Source organism: Cryptomeria japonica, chromosome 7 (genome assembly GCF_030272615.1).
Source record: "Cryptomeria japonica chromosome 7, Sugi_1.0, whole genome shotgun sequence".
NCBI classification, from domain to species: Eukaryota; Viridiplantae; Streptophyta; class Pinopsida; order Cupressales; family Cupressaceae; genus Cryptomeria; species Cryptomeria japonica.
The window spans coordinates 559,184,980-559,208,508 of record NC_081411.1 but is presented as its reverse complement, the minus strand read 5'-3'; the positions used below and the strand labels follow the sequence as shown (position 1 = coordinate 559,208,508).

Here is a 23,529-nt window from a genome sequence, read left to right as displayed (position 1 = left end):
TCATTAATATTAATATTTTGACATGTGAATGGTTGATAGATTTAAGCTTTAAAATAAAAGTTACTCCATTCCACTCCACCTTGTAGAATGCCCCTCCCATTAATTAAAATCAACCCAAAACAATTAAAAAAACATAAATAAATAATCTATTCATTACGCACCCACAAAAAAAATAAATAAAAAATCAGACATAAAAAAATATCTCTTCATTGCAAAAAAGAAACAAAAAAAAACAAAAAGAGTAAAAAATAAATAAAAAATATTCCTTGCCAAACACTGAAGATCACTCCCCCAAGAAACAAGTCTACCTTGTGCTATAATGAAACCCTAGCGGGTGTCCGCACGAACACGGCATTTAGGGAGATCAGCTTTCTCCTAATTTATAATTTCAAAATAGTAAAAAGGCTAACAATATCATCTCGACGACTGAAATATTTGAATAAATTCTAGTATAGCACTAGCAATTGCAGGCACACACGCAGAAGCGGAAGTAGCCTGCAAGATGAAGCAGGAGCAGAAGGATCACCCAGAGGAAGAGGAAGAAATAAAAGGAGGAGGCAGTGAAAGTGATAGTCTCTCTACATCAGATGAAGAAGAAGAGTATACATCTTCAGATGATGACCCTGTAGTGAGCTCTGACTATGAAGATGAGGATGACAATGTACTTGCAGACCAAGATACCAATGAGATTGACGAAGCCGTGTTAGATTATATGCAAACTCTCAATACCCATTCTCATCAACTAAACCCTCCCGCAGATGAAAAAGATGGTGACAGGCCTGATACAGTCGAAGAGAGTGATTCTTCAGATGAAAAAGATGGTGACAGGCCTGAAACAGTCGAAGAGAGTGATTCATCAGAAGACGAGGTAATGGAATTTACATTTTTGTATTTAATAGGATAAAGAGCATGTTTTTGTATTAGCGTATAAGGGGCGTGGGTGATGCATAGGTTCCTTCCAGAAATACTGTTGGCGATGTTCCCCTCAATTGGTACAAGGACGAACAACATATTGGCTATGACATTGGTGGTAAAAAGATTAAGAAGCAGCCTAAAAAAGACCAGCTTGATTCCTTCCTTGCTCAAGCAGATGACTCCAAGGATTGGTGAGTTGCCACAATTTGATATTTCATTTGTTTTCAGTTTTTCATTCATTACTTTCAATATAAAATCTTTGCTTTGTTTCTAATTTCTTTTCATCTGATGTATACAAAATTATGGGTTGTCTCGCTTTACTCATAGTCGCCTTTTCATTATTCTGACATTGATATGGAATGAAAAAAGAAGCCCAAGGTCATATCAAGGCAATATAAACTGTCGTTACATTCACTTACAAAATTACAGAACTAGATAAGCTCAACTGTCCTAGAATCTAATCATTTTAAAGATTTAGCCACCTATATCTTGCCAGACTGTGTGTCCGTTTGGTTATAAAATATTTAGAGATACCACTGCCCGTTTTAAGCAATTCATAATTCCATTTGTTATAGACCTTATTGATCCATAATATAGAGAGTGAAACATAACGATTTATAATTCCGAGTTTCTACCAGTAGAAATGATCTCTTGAGGGTATTCTATTTCTATACTAATTGTAAGGGCATTAAAAGAGGCAAAATTAATGGTTGAATTGAAGCAATCAGCACATATTACATCGAATACATCCCTAAAATAAAATCAGGTAAGGCATTCCATAATAATGAAATGCTGCACTCTTGAGAAAGCCTATTAAGGTGTCATGAGATATAAAAATAATGCACAGAAATAATGTCCCGTCCCTTACCAAGGATTCACAAGTTAGACGGCATTGAAAATGTGGAAACTTTTAGGTCATCCAGATGCTAGCAATATCTTGTCCTTCACCCAAACCTGCAAAAAGGTATCAGAAAATCTCATCAACTGTTTTAATATGGGGGATTTTGAGAATACCAGACATCTTCCCATAGACTTTAATGTCCCACCCTTTAAAATTCCCCAAATGAAGCTTTCAAGGGTTTCATTTGTTTGAAAAGGTGTTCTTTTCTTTTGTTGCATAAGATGGATGGGCATCGAGATCCCTTGGTATCACAACATGGTGTATAATGTAGGTGAAGAACCTCCATTTAAGTACTGGCATGTCAGCTGGAATTGAATGCCAAGAATCATCATGGAGTTATAGGGAACCTGATACAAAATTTTCATAACTTATTTAATTTGATCCCCTTTAGAGAGAAGAGAACAACTATTGGTAAGATGAGTTAATGGCTTTGGAATGACAATGAAGAAGACTACTTCGGTTGGGGAAACCTTTACACCATTGCTTATTCTCTGGATTGAGTCAAATCACCACTCACTCTCAAGTATATGTCCTAGAAATGGGTGAATAATAGCTAGGATTTGTGGACAAAAAGATTATTAAACTACCTTACAGCTTACTTGTATCGTTTAAATGTTATGTATTTTAAGGTTCAAGGTGTAGATCCTGAAACACTTTTTGATCTATGGACATTTTCAACTATCATGTGTATTTGGCTTCCTTGCCAAAAATACTTCATCACTGCATTGATAAAACCCAAATTTTAGCAAGATTCTACAATCAATGATATAGATGATATCTATATTGTAATTCAAATTTCATTTGTGACATATACATAATAAGTATTCAAATTGCAAATCGCAACAAAACAATTATTATAATTGCAAGTTTTTCTAACCTCAATATTTTCTTGAGTTGGAGGCAGATGTTGTGGTAAACAAATAACAAATCATTCATTCAATGTTAGGTCAAGTGGTTGTGATTTTTTGGAGTGTATGTGTTTGAACTCACTCCAAGAATGCTCACAAGTAGATGAACTGCATGGCTTGCTCAAGGTATGCATCATCACTTATCATATGCTTTTGGTTTCTTTGCCAAAAAAATCGACCATTGTATTTACAAAATCAAAATTTCATTAATTTTTTATAATCTTTGCTATATATAATTTGCTAAATTATCAAAGTGGCTTTAAACCTTGACACTATTGGGAATGAAATGTATCGGAATTGGAATTGATTTATTTGGGGATTTTGGTAGGGCACTATTGATGTGTTTTTCATGCACATGCGAACACAGAATAAAATACCAAGGTATCTTATCCTCTCTTGAACAAAGTTTCCTCGAATGCTAAAAATTTCGCCTAAGGATCAATCGAGGCAACTCCAAGGTTCTGGTATGTAGGGTCTGTACGTATGGATAAGCTCCTGTGGTATGATGTGATTATGTTGGAGTCACAAGGGGACTTACATTCGAATGCCTGAATGTTTAATCTGCTGGAACTTGAGTCCTATCTACTCATCGGGATAACGAAGAAATAGCAAAAAGGTGAAGGGCTTAGAAAGTCTACTCTAAGACCTAGAATGCGAGAAGATAGATGAACAACTAGGTGGAGTCCTACTAGGCTAGGTCTCACCATCAAATTGAACAATTCAACACCAGCTCAGTGTGATCTTCTAGGGTAGTTCTGAAGGTGTTCAAATCGTCACCGTCAAACACTGATCACCATTCAAGTTAGTGCATGAACAATAGACGCATAACAATTCAAGATTAAGCTCATTCAATGCCAGTTGACCACGCAGGGCGCCCTTACAATCAGTAAGAGGCTAGTGGTTTGGACTAGGCGGATTCCACGCGAGTGTATTTGGTAACTTCTTTCATTCAATCTAATCATTTACCATCTAACACGAAGATTCAACAAGAAACCATGCATATTGCAAAGAAACAACACACTTCACCATAACTTCAATGAAAATGGAGTTTATTTACAATCAAGGCAACAATTCCTTGCCTTCTCTTCCTAATCTACTCTAACTTCTATTCTATTCACTATTCTAGCTACTAACTCTTAGCTATTAACCCACTATTAACCTCTACAAATGAAGAGCTAGAGCTTTATATAGAGAGCTCCTTACATTTCAATGGCTTTGATTGTTTTACAATTAATGGCTAGGATTACAAGATGGAAACCCTAATTAGGGTTTGTTATAACAAACTCCTTTAGCCAATGATAAAATTACATTCAAGGCTCGTGAACCAATAGGAAACAGGGGTAGGTGCCTTCAAGTTTGTACCATCACTGGCGAGTCAGGTACATTGAATCTGGCCATGCAGAGGTGGAGCTATCTGATTGGAGGAACAGTGACTGGGATGCCACCTTGTCTTGCATTTGTGCTTGGTCAAGGAACTTTGTATTTCTTGATATTCAATGTGTGATGATGAGAAGCTAACTTTGATTAACTCTTCTGAAACTATCTGCTTCTTTCAACGTACCCTTGCACTGGCCTTGGTTGATTCTCCTCTGGCCTTGATGTACTAGATGAATGATGTACCTCTTCTTGGCTCACTTGTGTCAGATGAGGCCCCCTCACGGTCAAGTCACTCCTCTGGTAGCTCATCTCGCCTTGAAGTGTTTATAAGATCTTTCTTGTTGACATCCTGTGGTTTCTCCATGTGGTAGAATGAGGTCCTTGAGGATGGTTAGCTTACTGTTTGCAACTCCTTGAACACTTGAAGTCCTTCAACTTAGAAGCACTTTGAGTCCTCTCTCACGCATTTGAAGTGTCTTTGATGATGATGAAACATGAAGAGGTCACCCTTGTCTTGGCCTAATCTCCCTCGAACTTGATTTTATTGACCTGCAAAACAAACAAAAGATGGTGTTAAGTACACATGATATATTCATCCTAACATGGTATTTCTCACTTCAAACCATTAACAAGAAGGCATTAAGATCAATTTCGCTCTGGATCCTCTCCAAGGACAGGGCCTATAATGAAATTCGCTCTGGACCCTTTGGAAGGGTCAGGAGCGAAATTGACAATTATGCTCAAATCCCTCACATTTTCATCATTTCTTTGCCTTGAACTTAACCTTTCAAACCTCCTTCCACCATGATTATGCAACTAGCATCCATCCTAGCTCGAAACAAGGTGAAATAAGGAGTCCTAAGGATTTCGCTCTGGATCCTTTGGAAGGGTCAGGAGCGAAATTTGTGGTTTAGTCTCAATTCTATCATTTCCTTTGCTCCAAATTACTTTCAAGGCAAGTATATAACAACCCTCTCTCAACCACGTCATAGGAACAAAGATCTTGGTCTTCAAACAAGGAATAAATAGAGGTTTAAGAAATTTCGCTTTGGACCCTTTGGAAGGTTCAGGAGCGAAATTTGCCTTTTGACACCATTCATCTTCCATTCATCATCATTATGCCTTGAACTTGACTTACAAACCTCCTCCTATCATGATCAAGTCAATTTGCCATCAATTTAGCTTAAAACAAGGTTCTTTTAGTGCATTAGGCTAAATAAAGAGTCTCTCTAGGAATTTCGCTCTGGACCCTTTGGAAGGGTCAGGAGCAAAATTTGCATTTCTAGACTCTATCCACACTCAACTTGCCTAGGACTCGTCCTTCCACCCTTATCTTATCAAGATCAAGCCAACTTGCTCTCAAAGTGATGTCCACTCAATGCTCTTGGTGAGGAAATATTTCTAAGGATTTCGCTCTGGACCCTCTGGAAGGGTCAGGAGCTTAGAAGGAATTTCGCTCTGGACCCTTTGGAAGGGTGAGGAGCGAAATTAATGTTTAGGCTCAAATTTTCCATCATTGACTCAATTTTCAACCTTTCCTCATCAAAAACAAGTGTTTTGCCTTCAAAAATGCTTGGGAATGGATTAGTTCATAGGTTTGAGCAAGGTATAATGCTTTATGAAGAAATTCGCTCTGGACCCTTTGGGAGGGTCAGGAGCGAATTTGCTCTTTTTGGCTCAATTCACATCCTTTTTCACTTGGCTTTATCTTAAACTTGATTTTTGAATCCTTTCCTTGCCATGCATGACCACCATTCAAAGCTTCTAGTGAGGAATTAGGTCATTTAGGGAATTTTGCTCTGGACCCTTTGGAAGGGTCAGGAGCTTGGATAAATTTCGCTCTGGACACTTTGGAAGGGTCAGGAGCTTGGATAAATTTCGCTTTGGACCCTTTGGAAGGGTCAGGAGCGAAATTTGCAATTATGCCCAAATATTGACCTTCTCATCACTTGACTTTGTTGCACACATCAATACTCTCTCAATAACACCCTAGGGACAAGGTTTATTATGCAAATTAGGACCAAGAAGAGAGATCCAAGGAAATTCGCTCTGGACCCTTTGGGAGGGTCAGGAGCGAATTTGGCCTAATTGCTCAAATTCTTAACGTTTAGTGACCATGACCTACTTAAATGCATGTCTAAGGGCGCCTCTAAGTTCAATCAACCTTAATTAATGCTATGGAACCTATAAGCTTGATGCAAATTAGGGAGATCCAAGGAAATTCGCTTTGGACCCTTTGGAAGGGTCAGAGCGAAATTGAGGAATTAGCCTTAAATATCACTCAAACATTCAAACTTTACCCTCACTCATATTGTCTTGGCTTTAGATCATGCTAACAAATCACCCTAAAGAAGCGCCTAGCTCAAAATGCTGGATCACAAGCACATCTTGACAATTTTGCCCAGGTACCCTTGGAAGGACAGGACCTAAAGAGGAATTTCGCTCTGGACCCTTTGGAAGGGTCAGGAGCGAAATTTTGCTTTTTAGCTCAAATTCTCCAATTTTCTTCATCCCACTTGCTTGCAACTTGCTCACAAGGCATAGGTAGGTCATTCCTCACTCAGTCAAGGCGTAGGAGTAAGGATTTTAACCCATGTTAGAAGCAGGAGAGGTTTTTAGAGAAATTCGCTCTGAACCCTTTGGAAGGGTCAGGAGCGAATTTTGTGATTCTGCTCAAATTCATGACCTTTTCTCCAAATTTCCATGGCTAAGTTTGTCCAAGGCATCTCCAAGGGTGGATTCAAGCTAATTTCCCCTCAAGTCATGCCTTAGGATGAAGGTTTTGTCCAAAATAGGAGTCAAAGGGAACTAAGGAGGATTTCGCTCCTGTCCCTTTGGAAGGGTCAGGAGCGAATTTAACAATCTAGCTCAAATTCTTCACCTTTTGCTCAAACTTTTAGTTTAGCCTTGATCATTAGGGGTTTTCTAAGGGCAAAATAGGTCAATTTTATACCAATCAATGCCTAGAGGACAAGAACTCATCATCCATTGACTTGACCAACTCAAACCTTCAAAGGGAAAATCCTTGATGATACTCACTCACAAACCTTCATTCACTTCCATAACTCAGAGACATAGGTCTCAAAAGGCAAGACTCCTAACATGACACAAAGACTTCCTTAAACTCAATCAAGACTCGACCCTCGAAGCAAGACCCAGGCCTAACCAAGAGGAAGCTTTTAATAGAGACCCCGATCTGGACCACCTATTGACCAATTTGAGCCTAAGCAGACCATCCTATCCTAACGAGCCCTCTAGCGACCCTTCAATGCAAAGATTAATAGCCAAGAGCCTAAAAGACAAAACCAGGAAGACTAACCCTAGAAAGCAAAAAGTAGGGGTCCCCATTTGCAATGGGGCGATGTGTGAATACGTCACAACAGGCACTAAATCCAAAATTGCTTGGAATCGTACCTAGGTGATTCCATGTGCGTTGGGGCAATTCCAAAGTGATTTTGGGGCATTTCTAGGTAGTTGATGTCATTTCAATGTGATCTGATCAATTTTCTTTGACTTTCGACCTTCAAAGAGTTGTGCTAAACCTTATTCTGACATTCATAACTAATGCAAACACAAGTAAAAATTTTTTTTTTGGACCCTTGAACTTTTAATCCATTCTTGAATTCAGGTTTGCTGCTTTCATGCGTACTATATAGGTATCTACCATTGTTATCAAGTTGTTAGAAAACAAATTACAATTGCAAATTTGTATTTGTTAAGTTTTGACTATCTGGCTTTTTAATAAGTCTATAATTCTCAAGTAAAATTCAAAATAAACCTTTAATGTACATAGCTGGTCAACTGTGGTCACAGAGACTACATACTTGATGCATTTTTTAAAATAGTTTGCAAAGACCCATACGATGCTGATAAATGATTGTATTATTTTAACATAAAACAATTAATTTTATCATGACATTCGAGTTTGCGAAATTGATATTGATTAGTATACCTACATTTGTCATTTTTTATTTTATGGTAGTTTTGTTTAGTGCATGCATGATATGTGGTATTCTGAACTTAATTCCAATTTTTAGGTTGCAAATATGCATATATTTATGATTTTTATATGTTTTTTCTATGTTATCAGGTTCTTTGAAAATAGGCCCTTGATTGTAAAAATATTGGACGACCTTCGATTCATCCACAGTTTGGTTGGGAATTCTTGGTACTTTGTAGGGCCTTTTGAGATGGACCTTTGGAAAACCTGTGCTAATAAGTGATTTTATAGTCAAAAAAATAGTTGTGGGCACTAGTATTTGATTTAAAAAAAATACATTTGTTTTTCCAATGATTTGCTGCAAGTGGCTGCAATGTCTACAATTGGCCTATTCATGTGGATGGCCTTATCAATGGAATTGTAGTTTACACATGCTACTGATTCTAGAAGCTATAATTTGAAATACGAACCGACTTTTCTTGATGCAAATAATGTCATATTGATTGTAGTTACTAATACAAGTCATGACCTTGATATATATATTTAATTTAACCATTATCGATTATGTGTTATAAATTATACTATATTATATGAATTTTAATATAATATGACATTTATATATTATATAAAATATTATTATTTAATATACAAATCATTGTTGAAAAACTCAGACTTGACAATAACTTGGCAAGCCCAAAATTTTAAAAAACTTGGGATAATACTCAGCAACAACTCGACAAATTTATTGAACATTTGAAATACATAATTTTTAAAAATATTCTTCAAATTCACACTTATATATTGAATTTGTAGAACATTACTAATTTCCATCATATATAAATCAAATTTGAGTTTAATACATATCATAAACCAAAAAACAAGTTCAACCTTTGATTACATATGATTTTCAAGTTTCAGTATGAATGAAAATTATAAATCATAAATTTTGTGTACTACTAAAGCTCAAAAAAACTTGTTGCTACTATGTGGATGTTGTTGAAGTAGATGGTATAGCTGCAATATTCTCAATAGGAGCCTCAATTTGTGTCTCATCCATAATGATATGATCAAGTTGTGTATGTGAGGAATCTACCATTAGTGGTTGACCAATCTCGCCTTCTGCTTCCTCATATTGCTTCCCATTTAATTGCCTCCGTCTCCAAATCAGCTAACTCATGATCAATTAACAATGGATGCACATCGACATCATCAAACACAACAATCCAATTTGAATATGGATCAATGTCATCAAGGTCAAGTGCTTCATGCGAACCCTACCCTTGTGCATTCTTTTTAGGCAACCAAAGGTTGTACACACATAACCAAGGTCATTCAAGTGCTTGTGGTTAACTTATTGCACTTCTTTGTGTGAATGGCCTAAAAGACACTCTAGTTGCGCTCACAACTAGAAGCTTTTGAAGATTAGGCATTGTGGCACCATAATCTTCCCACCACAAATTCGCAAAGGTAACAATTGCTATTTATGACCAAGGATTTTAATAAACTTAATAATTAAAATAAATGGTAAAATAAAATTAAACACGTTATTTACTTGGCTGCAGAGTTGTTCTTCTACAAATGCAAAAAATTGAAGAAAACAATGCAAAGTGTGTGACTCCTGATCGCACAAAATCCATACCATCAATGTGCTCTCTCATAAGATTCAAGACCTAGGTGTGGTTGTAGATGTACTTTTTGATATTCGTTGTATCTTCAACCACATTCTTCACCTAGCTTAGTTTCTCCATTTCCTCAAGGATTAGGTTAAGATGGTGGACAGCACAAGGGCTCCAAAATAATGTCGGGTGCCTCACTTATAGAAGTTTACCAGCTACCACATGTAGTTGCATTGTCAATCACAATTTGAATGACATTTTACACACCCACCTCTATCACCATTTCATCCAACATGTTGCTAAGGCCTTAACATTTTTTATTTCATTGGAGGCATCAATTGATTTTCAAACTTAAAAGTACTAGCTGCCTTTTTGGAGCCACTAAAGAGTTGATGAGTGTCCTATTTTGCTATTTGTCCACCCATCATATAAATGGTACAGCTTTTCTTTTCCCACTTTTTCTTTTGTTTCCTTATACTAGTTAGCGTGTATTTTGGACTTAAATAATGGCCCACTCAACTCATGATGACTTGAGCCCTTGAACCCCTTAGTTGCCACGATCAGTGCATTGACCAATTGTTCCCAATAAGGACTAGAAGCAACATTGTAGTATTGAAATTTTTGGGAAATGTAGACCTTAGCCTAGAAATGCAAACTAGGAACTTATTCACCATTTCCAATTATGATCATTTCATTGAGGGAACAATCATTAGGTCCAACTTCAGTCCTCAAGGAGAGCTGGACACTTTTGTTAGTTGTTCCCCTTTTTTATTTGATATGATTGGATATGATTATGATATGAAAATACAAACTCTAGGTAAAATGATAGGAAATTGACAATATTCAATATAAACAAACAGATATAGAACTAGAAACAAACATTGAAGTACAGATCTAGAATCGGGAGACACAGAACAACATGTGACTGAAATTTGGAGCTGAAAATTCTGGACTATGGAGATAGGCGCCCTAGTCTTCTAGGTGTCTTCATCAATTGAGGCTTCAAATTGTGGATCAAGAGGCCTTGTAGATCTTTCCCTCCAAAATTAAGCCTAAAAGTGTCAAACAAGTGAGCTAATCAGCACAGTCCAAGGGTTTTCGCATGTTCACAGTCTTGGACTGTGCGTCTCAGTCTGCTCTACACAGTTTTGCAACTTTCGATTGTCAGATCTGTAACCTGTGCACTTAGAAGAGGGGAAAACGTTGTGTTGTATAGAGGGTTGCCTAAGTCAAACCTTGTGTTGGTGTTTCCACCTTCACTACAACAATGTTGGATGAAAGAGAGCTTACCCCTGGTAGTTTAGAGGTTGAAAACCTTAAAGGAAATGCTTGAAATGACAAATGATACCTTTTATGTGAAGCCCCTTGCCTTGAAGCCTCACACAAAGCTTGATGTTGTTTGATGGATGTTAATGCATGCCTTCATCATGGAGGAACACATAACTTGATCATGATTGCTGAAATTTGAATGCTTGAATTCTTGATTGTAGACTTCTCTTCAATTGCATTGAAGATGCTTGATTGAATGCTCATAAGAATCGAATTGTGTTGTGAGGAGATAGATGTTTAAATGAGAGAGGGAGTTGTATTTATAGTATATACACAACTTACACCTTTTCAGGTTTAAATTTTTAATTTTTGAAGAAGGCCGACATCGGGGAGCACTTTCCTGCTACTTGCAAAGCTGTCTATTTGTATTTCAATTTTAGGGCCAAGATGGTTGGATGGGGGCGATAGGTGTCCTTGTCCTAGTCTTTTAGGCCAAAACAAAGGTCTTTGAGTAGGGGATTGCACTTAGCTTCTGGAAATGGCAATGAATTGAAAACAATCAGACTTGAATAAGGGGCATGAGGCACAAATATCAAAGTGAGCCCAAAATGATTGTGAAATTGTAAAAGGGATGCAATTTACGACACTACAAGTATCAAAATCTTGCACATGCCAACTTTGCTTCATGTTGTATCTCTCTATACTATGCAGTACCTTCCAATGAAGGTTTTGTACTAAGAGTGTTATGAGGAACAAAAAAGCTAAAATTATGGCTTCCCACACTTCCTAATCCTTGTATTTGTGTCCCAATGGAAGAACAGCCCCTTACATCTCCCTGTGACCTTGTAGATCTGAAATAAGGGATTGGGGTTGCCATCACCTCTCACGTTCGCTTTTTATTTGCTTTCAGTTGCTCATTTGTTGCAAGAAGTGCTTCCGCCTCCTAAAACTTTGGACCATCTACTTCACATGGTCTAACATTTCAATTAGGGATCCATGCAAGGTGATATTTGGGTCAATTTATGCCATTATTCATAGGCTTAGTGCAATGGATACAAATAACTTCTCCTTGCCTTGCACTTGGTGTCTCATGTTTCTAACAAGGATCCCTTGGTTTGCCACCAGTTCTTTTACTTGTAGAAGCCATATTCTTTTAGAAAAATACAAATGAAAAACTAGCAAAAGTGAGACAACATTAAAAATTAATCACAAGGTCATCCATTTAAATCTGATTGAAGCAACGTGAGATGGATTGATGCTCTGGGGCTGAAATGAAATGATTTGACCAAAACAACACCTTTCCAAGTGTCAACATGTCCAAGCAATCCTCCTAGATACCAATATGGCAAGAACCTTATAAAATGTACCTGGGACCGAATTCGAGAAAAGTGCATGGATGGCTTGAAAGAGCTCCTTGATACCTTTTCAATGTTGCAAGAATCGCAAAAATTGGAGCTTATGGAAAAAAGTTATGAGCTTGGAAGCCAAAAATGAAGATTGTCTTCAAATAGAAATTAATGGCACCAAATAGCAGAATTTGAAAAAATAACCTGCTCCACTACAAAGTACATTGAGCAAGGTTTTCAATGATCTCTCGTTTTTGAAAAACGGACACTTTCGTGGAAAGTTATGGCAATTTAAAAAAAGTTGCCTAATTAGGGCATTAGGGGGCCAAATTTGGGCCTTGGGCCATTGGCCCATGGGAACCCATGTGACCACTTGTGAAAATTGTTTAAAAAAACTCGCTCATTGTTGGGCGGCATGGTGGTGGTGGTGACATGGGCCTGTTGGTTTGAGCTGCACCGCCTAGGGCTTATCCCCTGTTGATAGGCAATGGAACCATGGGTATAAACCAGGTGCCAAACCAAAATCCATGGGCGGTAAAAATTAAAACGAGTTTTTATTAAAAAACATTTGCAATGGACAGTTGATTACACCAACGCCGTACTTGTGATTACATAGAGGTGATAGGTGAATGACGTAGACAAAGGAAAATACCTGTAATATATGCTTGGTACGATTGACTAGTTTGTAGATGCTAGCCATGGTATGACAAGTATGGATCCGTATGGATATACAAATTGTACCCAATAGATTCTAGTCAAACCCTCTGAAAATGGCCTGAAATTTGACGAGGTCCAAACTTGAAGCGTTCTGTATGAAAATGGGGGTTTTCGGGCTTTCTGGACTCAACCGTGAGGTCCTTTTCTCCCCAAAATGCACCCAGCAAAAGCTCATGCCTAAAATTACCCTCAGATTTAAGGAGTAAACTTAATATGAGTACTATATTTGTGACATGAGAACAACATCCTCTGACTTTGTGACTTTAGTCATCAAATTAGATAGAGTGTATCTATTTTTAGACTCTTGATACTACATTCCCAACTTCGTGAACCATGTCAATTGTGACTGGGAGCAACTGAGTCTGAATATGTACAACAAAACTCCTTTGTGCATGTCTTTTATGAATTATATTAGAATCTATTAGCCCAAGTTGAGTGCTGTAGTTGTGACAGTGAAACAGATATCCTCTGGGTTTATTTCAAACTCTTGAGAGGACATTTCCAGCTTTGTGAAACATGCCAATTGTGATTGGGAGTGAACCAGGTCTGGCAATGCACATCAAGACCCCATCTAGGGGTGTCCTTATTGCTAAACATGAAACAAGTCTGCAAATGGTTTAATAAGGAACACTGCCTTTGATCCAAAATAATCGTTAGTCTATTGCGAAATTTTGTCATAAAAAAGTAAAGTTCACAGCTGTTCTTCTTCAAATTTCAATTTTACAAGTTTTGTTCTGATAAAGAGACAGGGTTTAGAGGGCATAAAAGAAAGAAATTATACACCAACTGCTTCTCAAAAGACATTGTGCAGTACCTTACATTCTTTAGTTGTGGCAATTAAAACATTATCCTGCTTTGAGCTTAAAACATAATTAATGAATGTGAAAGGCAGTAAGATGAATGGACCATATTGCCATTTCAAAGAACAATATCCTCTATATTATAAATGAATAAGGATATTTAAGCAGGATACTGAATTTATTCAACACCCGTGTGAATGGATTTTAGTTTTGAGAACTACCATAAGTAAGAACCCTTAAAGGTTAAACCCCATTCAGGAATGTTATTGTTTTCTATGTTCTACTGAAGGCAACACTTACTGTAGATTCTCTGTAAGGGTGTAAGTGATTTTTCAAAATTCAAAAAATGCTAACATGCAGTCCAATGTTGATACAGACTTCTTTTGAGTTGATCCATATTCATAGGTTGAGCTTTGAACGTCATAATAAACTAACTCAGATCTTTATATGTGTGGGTGTTTAAAAAAAAAAGATTTGAAGGCTTGAATTGCTTTCAACAAACCCAGCTTAACTACCGTTGATGCTCGTTGAGGGCTTTTAGTCCTGATTTATTCATTACTTCATCTTATGTAAATGCTCCAAACAATACCCTGTATATGCAAAAGGCAATTGATGTAAGATTGAATATTTATCCACCACCGAAGACGTTGTCAGATGATGCAACTAACACTATAGGTCCAGCATTCAAATCAATATCAATGAAGACATTGTTGAATTCTTTACAAGAAATTTTAACATGGTTGATGACAAAGTCAATGGTGGACATGGCATATTCAAAAAAATGACTACAATAGGATCCCATGACATTATAAGGATAGATTTCAGTAAGAAGAAAACTGGATCAAATCAACTTTCAAGGTTTAGTCAAATATATGAACATCCATTATGTGCAACAACAAAGCATATGTTTATTCTAGGGAAATAATATAAAAGAATAAAGCTGCACTAAGGATACAGATTACTTTAAGAGGACAAACTAATTAAAACTATGCAAAGGCAATATATTTCTTTAGAAGAATAAAACAAGGATAGGGCTATTTTTTGAAGAACTGGATCTTATATTACTTTAAAGAGTCAATTTACTGCACCATAGCATTAGGATAGGGTTATTTTTGGAAGAAGCCTGTCCATAATACATATGTAAATATGTATGAGAGATTCCTCGTCTGTAATTGTGCTAAGAAATGATGTAATAAGGACATTTTTTTTCCCTTCATCTAAAATTGTGTGATCTAGCAGGACCAACAAAAAATATATTGAATATTGAATTATCATACAGATAAATTGGCTCACTTTTGGTTGTTCTATCTGGTGGTGACTCTGGAGCAGAGTTTTTTCTGTTAAAGTGGGAAGTTGATTTATCAATCACCTTTTTAAATAGAAATTTGTATTAAGGTATTTTCAAATTGTTTGGTGTAAACTAGATGCTATCATAGGTCTTTCATGTTGTCATCCTTTTGATAAGCTAGATTGTTACAAGTCTCCTAGTGATTTGGGGTATGGGTACTGCAACCGGGATGGGGATGCTGTTCAAATCAGGGTATGACTGTATTATATACATATATAGTCACCAGAAGATGTGGGGACAGGGATTGGGATGCTGTCCTCTGTCCCTATACTAGAGTTTCTTGGTGATTATTATTTTTACTCATCTGAATAGATGCTTGTTGGAGGCTGATTGTTATCATACTCCAAACCTTTTGGTTGTGCTTGTTGTGGTTATTTAACTTATTTTTATAGGATCGTATGTCAGAACAAATAGATTGAACAGGGATTTTGTCAAATAGCTTGTCATAATGTTATAAAATACTGGAACTGTGGTTGGTGGACAGGAGAAAAATATATGATGAATACAATGATGAAGAGATTGAGCTATCTAAAGATGAAATCAAGTTGATAAATAGATTACGCAAAGGCAAAGTACCACATGCTGAAGTGAATCCGTATGAGGTATTTATTGTACAAGTACATAATGAAATGATGTGACTTATTTTTAATTTTTTAAGCTTAATTCACAGCAAAATTTCATCACGTTTGGGCATTTTGCAGCCTTATGTTGATTGGTTTGATTGGGAAGATAAAGGGCATCCTTTGTCTAATGCACCAGAACCCAAGAGGAGATTCATCCCATCAAAATGGGAAGCTAAGAAGGTACCTTTATTTAACCATGGGTGAATGCTATCAAAGATGGCATCAGCATATGATGTAATTTTCTGATGTTGATGGTTTCTATACATAATGTGCAACTAGTGAAGAAAATTCAATCAAAATTTATGCATTTTTAATTATGTTTAATAATGATTGGTCCTTTGTGTCCTTTCCAATTTATGTATGGTCAAAGGTAAAATTATAAGGCATTTCCCTTAATATTATGTTTCTACAAAGCAATGCATTTCTAAAAGAACTTGAAACATTATTAATCTCTGTGTAGTAATGATTAAAAACTTATTTGGCATGGTCGGCTCACTTCAAAATTATTGTGTTGTAAATGGAATTCACAATGATGTATTCCGGGTTAAGGAATCATATGGATCACAGGCATCTATGTTACTTGTATTATGAGATGTGGAAGAGGGTCTCCATTGAAAAATAGATTTTGAATTGTACTTATAGAAAGATTATCTTGTTTGCTCTCTAATAATGCTCGTTCATTATTCTCTAATATATCTAGCAATTAACATGGAAATGTACATAATCCATATATTGAAAATGCAATGACAGATATCTATTTTAATAGCTAGATATCCACTTTTGACACCAAAATAAATTGGAATTACAACTTAGAGAACATTTAAATTTTCAAGTTGAGAAGTTAGATGTTTAATGCAAAGTCGGCAAACAATGAGATGTATCTTCAAACTCAAACCTTTAGGTCATCAACCCCATATTATTAAAGAGACCCATATTTGGTACTTCATTGACGTTCATCAAACAGGGTTACATCCATGGATCTAATTTACTTTTGATAATCTGGGTATTTTTCGAATAACCACCCTAAATTTTTTTTTTTTTCACAATACGAAAGCTCAACATAAATATGTCAACAGTGATATATCGCTGTCATAAAGTGCTGATACATGTGCAGATACAAATAGCACTGGTGAAATCTCTTTCCCAAAATGCCCAAATAATTTAAACCAACACCCACATGAAAACATCAGTAAAATACCTTGAGACTATGAGCTGGGATGATCATGACAAGTCTGGAAATCACAGTATGAGTTGTTGTAAGTGACGTAGCAGGTCTGATACGACCGAAAGTGTTGTTGTAGGTCTTCTATACAGTAGTTGTAGGTCATAGCAGCTATGAAAAACCATCAAACCCCCCTCCAAACCAGCGTAAAACACCTCCCAGGGTTTCTACAAAGCCTCATACACACCCAGCATCACTAAACACCCTCAAGATGACAAGGAAAAGACAGATTTCAGTTATGCACAATCACTGATCATGGTGCTGAAACAGCAGCAGCCAGCATTAAAATATTAAAATATCCTTATATCTCCATTTGTTCGATGCCAAAGGGCCTGGAAATGATAGTCAAAGTCGAGATGCCTCCATCCAGCTCTAAAAACCACTCAGAACAGCAGCGCTTGCACCTTGGAGGTCTCACGCCTCCCTTCACATGCTGTTTCAGCTATGATATGGCCTCCCAAGTTCGTCATTCCTTCATCTGGGCATTGTATGACCTGCAAGATGACTCCAGAACAATCAAATAGCAATCAAAACACAACCCTCAAACCCTTATTACCTGCTTCCAATTTGTACAGCCTGGTATGGCCAAGCAAGAGTAGAATGGTATGTGCAGCAATTGCCCAACACAACAAATCACTACAAACTGAAAGAAATCTCACCAAATTCTGCAAGCTGAAATACATAAAAAACCTGCATGGCTGGAAACCCCAAAATTGGAAACTTTGTTCTGCACATTTTTGATTCTTGAATGAAACCACAACTATCTAGCTAGGGATTATCTCAAATCTGAAACTAGAAATCTATAGAGGGTTTTCGTCCTCAAAAGATTTTGGAGGAACTCACAGGTTCAATTTGACAACATAAGTATCTAACCTTCATATATATGCAAATGAGACCCCTCACTCCTTTTATAGCTTTGAAGGGAAAAGTCAATTTGAAAATATCATATAATTCATTTTCCCACCAAAGGCCTTCTTGAATTATAAAATGACTTTTTCACATGCAAGTACCCCCCATCTTTTCCCCTAGGTGTCCACTTTTGAATGAACATAAACAACTTTAATAAAATATAACACTCAAGAAAATATTTTATCACTAAGCATTAGAAACTTAAGTGTATATTTTAGATACTCCACTCTAGTTGCGGAAAGCATTGCCAAGGCTTTGGAATCCAATTTTGATCATGCCATGAAGTAATTGAAGGAGTGAGATGATGATTGGTGTCAGGTCGGAAACTTACTAAAAATAGATGTGTTCTCCAAGAAGTTTGGAGAACACCCTAGGAGTCCAAAAATGCTTTTAAAAATGTTATCTATAATGCCAACTGAGCTCAATGCCAGAAATAGAAACCAAGAAAAAATGAACTTGTTCTCTCCAAGATCTTTGGAGTCCCCTTAGCATCACCAATTAGCCTATGTGAACTTAGGAAATAGGCTAACGGTCACCAAACTAACTAGGCTTGAGAAGGGAACATTACAATTTCAAGGACACATTACTTAATTAGTCTGTTGATATTTTATTGCCTAGCTCATTCAAATGCTCATGCTCTGTCCTTCCTGCCTATTTTCATTACAAGGATGTGATTACAAGAGTTTTTGTGGTAGTGGAATTAAAGCAAATATAATTTGTTCACTTGGACCTTTTCCTTGTAACATTTTGAACTCGAAATGGCTTTCTATACCAAATATTTATTAATTGATGACGACACCATTGTCTTACTAAACTATCTCCAATGCCATTGGTGGCATGCCATAATGATTCTTGTCAGTTAGTTGAGGACCTGTTCCCACCAAGCTATAACTTGATTGAGACTTGGAGACCACGACATTCTTTGTGGTGATAGGATTTTTCATGTAGGTTCTCTCTAGAAGGTTGAGAGTGTTAAATACTTTATTTCCATTGTCATGTTTACTATGAGATTTGGGGAAGGTAATACTATTTGTACAGAGACTTGGAAGATTCATTGTCCACCTCCTTCTATTATCCTGATTCCTAACTAGAGGTGCTTCATATTTTTCCTTTGATAGGCTGCCACTTTAGATGTGGGGCATTGCAGGGGACCAATAGGGCTAATGGGTGATAAATCCTTACAGCAATATCACAGGTTAAGGGTTATAAATGCCCCTTGGTTACTTGTTCACACATATCCTAATCCTCTTATTTGCATATTGGGCATCTTAAATCTACCATCAGTGAGAGGGGCCATCCAATTGTCTTTGCTCACAACCTGGGGCAAAGGGACTAGTGCACATCACCAAGTTTGTTGATGTTTGGCGTTATGAGAGGTTCTGTGAAAAGTATCCTGCTGCTTTTTAGGATTGTCTAGTTTTCCTCACATAACCCTGGACACTCACCTATTTGATCTTACATTGGTCTGGTTGTTGTGGTGGATAATCACATCAATTCTTATTCTTTTGCCCTGAGTGCTGATACAAACATGTGACAATGCTGTTTTCGAGTCTTTCCTTATTTCCTTTGAGGACTCTTACCTTTGTGTGGTGATTTCTATTTGTACTTTTCTGTCATGGTTAGGATTTTTCTGCTTTGGCTATACCTCATCTAGTCATGCTTTCATTATTTTAGTGTTTGAAGGTGTTGAAAAGATGCTTGGAATCTTGGATGTTAATCTTTGCTGTCAAAATGTTATTAGCTGTGCCATCAGTTATTGTATGCTTATTTGGGTGTGTAATTCTTTAGGAAATGTTAGCCATTGGGCAAGTAGTAATTCTTTAGGAATGCGTTTGGGATGAAATGTTCTAGTTAAGTGACATGCTTATGTCCCCAGGTAAATTCAAGCAATTGATTAATGTTTGTTTTTAAATAAGCATATGTAGGTCTATTAATTAAATGCAGTAATATAACACAACCCCAGAAGTTCTGCTGTCACTGGATTTAGTCAGAGTTTAGAACTAAGATTACTAGAACTAGGATACTGGAAACTACATACAACAGCTAGTTCTTTACAATTTTCAGATGATGCATCATTCAAGCAATGGTTTCAGTGTGACTGATATTGTAGCTTTTCAAAAACTATACACAGTCTACAGAGATTTGGTCCCTACAAAAAGCTGAAGGAAACAGATTTTCTTCAAATTGGCAGAGATAGTAACAGTAAATGTCTTTGGCTTTCCCTAGGGTGATGATCATGATTTGGGTGCTATTTTCACAACTTCCTTTGTTCGAAATTTGTATTTAATGATACCTCCCATTTTCTTCAAGTTGTGATTAGGAAAATCACTCCTTTGTGCTGCAAAAAAGCTTCAAGTCTCATCTAACTTTCTTTAGAGCAAATCACTGTAAATCATTAATTCTTTTCTTATCTTATTTTCGATCATTTAAATTATTTACTAGTAAATTTTGTCAAAGATTTTTGTCAACGATTCTTGTTTTAGAGTAATAGCTTGCTTTTAATTTTTCTTTTTAATGAATGAGTGTTATCTTCCAGTTATGGATTTTATTTGGTAATTTGGTAAAGACATGGGATGGTAGACAAGATAGTAAGTTCTTTCTAAACCTACTGTAAGATTAATTGGTTTTTTATTTATTTTCACTTCATCAGGTTGTGAAGCTGGTCAGAGCTATTCGTAAGGGATGGATAACTTTTGAGAAACCTAAAGAAAAGCCTCGCTTTTATTTGATGTGGGGAGACGATTTAAAAACATCTGAAAAAGCAGCTAATGGGTTGACTTATATCCCAGCTCCAAAACCAAAGCTACCTGGTGAGTGCCTCCCAACTGCTATGTCTTACATGGTATAAGAATGGTCCTTAAATTGAGATCCTTCCCTCATTTATATACTTTTATTAAGTTCTTATAATACTTGTACAACTGTTTTAGGTTTACCTGTCCTGTATTGTTTACTTTTCTTTAGTCCATGGCATTTTATTAATTTTCATAATCTGGAATTGTCACCCTAGTACTTCTCAAGTCCCATTGACCACTTTGGTCTTTTGTCAACATATATAATTTCTTACAAACTTTAATTCTAAATCTGTTACGCTATGAGATGAGTATATTTACTTTTTATACCATTTGAAGCATTTTGGAGGAATCATGTTTTCCCTTTACTCTTAAAACCTAACATATTGGATGACACCTAAGTCACAACGTTCGAATTCAAATTCAAATTCGACAACCATAAAATTCAGATGAAATTTGGCAAGGGTAAAAATTCAAAAAAAAAATTCGGATTAAATTCACCTTATATGATTTTGTATATTTTTAAATTTATGTAATACTTCTAATAAATTATCAAAATAGTTTAACATTGCTAAATAGATTTGAAATCATTATAAAAAGATGGCACATTTATAAATATAAACCATAAGAAACATGTGAAATCATGATTGCGAAGATGCTCTCTTTTCAAAAAAGTACAATCAAAAGTCAAGACTTTAGAACTTAAAAAAAAGCTCTAAGTCATCAAGAGCACTTGGCTCAGATGGTGTAGCATCATCATTTGTATCACTATCCAATTCCTCATCAAGAAAGTCAGGCTCATTCGCAACTAGCACTTGTATGTCTTTTGAAATTCGTTGTTGTGAAGAAGATGTGGAGTTGTTTGCTGATTTGTTGATGAATAATTTTAAATTGCTGTGAATGTAGACAATATCTCCCAACTTTCCGGACAACAACTTGTTTCTCTTCTTGGAATGGATGTGTTCAAAGCAACTCCAGTTCCTCTCACAAGCTGATGAATTTGCTCCCTGACTTAGTATTCGAATGACAAAGCATTGAAGTTCAGGAGTTTGTGCTCCATAGCTCATCCACCATCTATAACTAGGTACCACATCTTTTGCCATATCATATTTGGCTGTTGCTATTCCAAACAACCCTTCTGCTCTCTTGTATACCCAACGTTGGTCTCTAATTAGAGCTGCAACTGTTGGATCTGGTTTGAATTTGCTAATGGCTTCATGAAACCTTGCGATAATTTCAAAATCACCTTGTCTATCAATATGAAATAGCTTATGCTCCAAATAGCAAGCTGTTGCATGTAAAGGTGTGTGCATCATTTTCCATTTGGAATCAACTGTCTCTCATATCTCCATGTACTCTGCTTCCACATCATTTAGTGCTCTCTGAATAGCTTCTTTACAATGGTCCAGGCTTTCATAAAGCATGCCAAGGCAAGGAATGTTACCATCAACCATACAAAGCACTTCAAAAATTGGCACCATCAACCATACGAAGCACTTCAAAATTTGGCCCATATATACTTAGAACCTTTGTTCCACTTTCCCAAAAGTTGTTATTTAAAACAATTTGCTCTATGTTCTTGGCCTTAGCACTTTTAATAAAGAAAATCGAGAGAGCAGCATTTCACAAAGAAAATTTGACGAAAACCCTAAACGCTGTTCAAAAACCCTAAAAGAAATGCTTCTAAAATTTTTGCTTTAATGTTTTAGGGTTTTTGAACATCATTTAGGGTTTTCGACGGATTTTCTTTGTGAAAGGCTGCTCTCTGGATTTCCTTTTTAAAAGTGTCAAGGGAAAGAACATAGAGCAAATTGTTTTAAATAACAACATTTGGGAAAGTGGAACAAAGGTTCTAAGTATATGTGGGCCAATTTTTGAAGTGCTTCATATGGTTGATGGTGCCAATTTTTGAAATGCTTTGTATGATTGATGGTGACACTCCTTGCCTTGGCATGCTTTATGAAAGCATGGACCGTTGTAAAGAAGCTATTTAAAGAGCACTAAATAATGTGGAAGCAGAGTACATGGAGATATGAGAGACAATTGATTCTAGATGGAAAATTATGCACACACCTTTACATGCAGTAGCTTGCTATTTGGAGCATAAGCTATTTCATATTGATAGATAAGGTGATTTTGAAATTATGGCAGGGTTTCATGAAGCCATTAGCAAATTCAAACCAGATCCAACAGTTGCAGCTCTAATTAGAGACCAAGGTTGGGTATACAAGAGATCAAAAGGGTTGTTTGGAATAGCAACAACCAAATATGATATGGCACAGGATGCGGTACCTGGTTATAGATGGTGGATGAGCTATGGAGCACAAACTCTTGAACTTCAACACTTTGTCATTCAAATACTAAGTCAAGGAGCAAGTTCATCAGCTTGTGAGAGGAATTGGAGTTGCTTTGAACTATAATGTCCCCTTCTTAGCAGTAATCAGTTCAGTTGGTTGTTAGCCTATTCTAGAGACCCATAGGCTAGTCGGAAGCATAAATTAGGGTTTCCTACTTCTAGGGGGATATCTTGGCATTTTTGGTGGCTTGCATGTTGGAGTTTTACAATTTTGATTCTGGATTCCTTCTGGGTTTCCAGAAAGCTTCGCAATAATGGTACATGCATAACAAGCAGTGGAGTTTGGTAAACTTACTATTTTTAGTAAGTGTGGGTGAGGACAACTCATTTCTTTGGGTTTTTCTGGGTTTTCAGAGAGCTTCGTGATGGTGTAACATGCAAATGGATCCAAAGACTCTTACTAACTTACTATTTTTAGTAAGTTGTGACAGCTGCGCAGAATGTGGTTAAAATGCATTTGGACACACTATTCTTAGCAGTATGCTATTTTTAG

At 36.5% G+C, this 23,529-nt stretch overlaps 1 protein-coding gene across 1 annotated transcript in view; it reads left to right on the top strand.

The window, feature by feature from the left end:
• The first annotated feature begins 271 nt into the window (after positions 1-271).
• LOC131031095 (ribosome biogenesis protein BOP1 homolog) overlaps positions 272-23,529 on the top strand; it is a 79,244-nt gene continuing 55,986 nt past the window's right edge. The window contains exons 1-5 of the mRNA XM_057962123.2: positions 272-868; positions 952-1,106; positions 15,622-15,739; positions 15,839-15,940; positions 20,542-20,701. Of these exons, the coding sequence (XP_057818106.1) occupies positions 503-868; positions 952-1,106; positions 15,622-15,739; positions 15,839-15,940; positions 20,542-20,701 (901 nt within the window). The 5' untranslated portion in view covers positions 272-502. The remainder of the gene's footprint in view (positions 869-951; positions 1,107-15,621; positions 15,740-15,838; positions 15,941-20,541; positions 20,702-23,529) is intronic.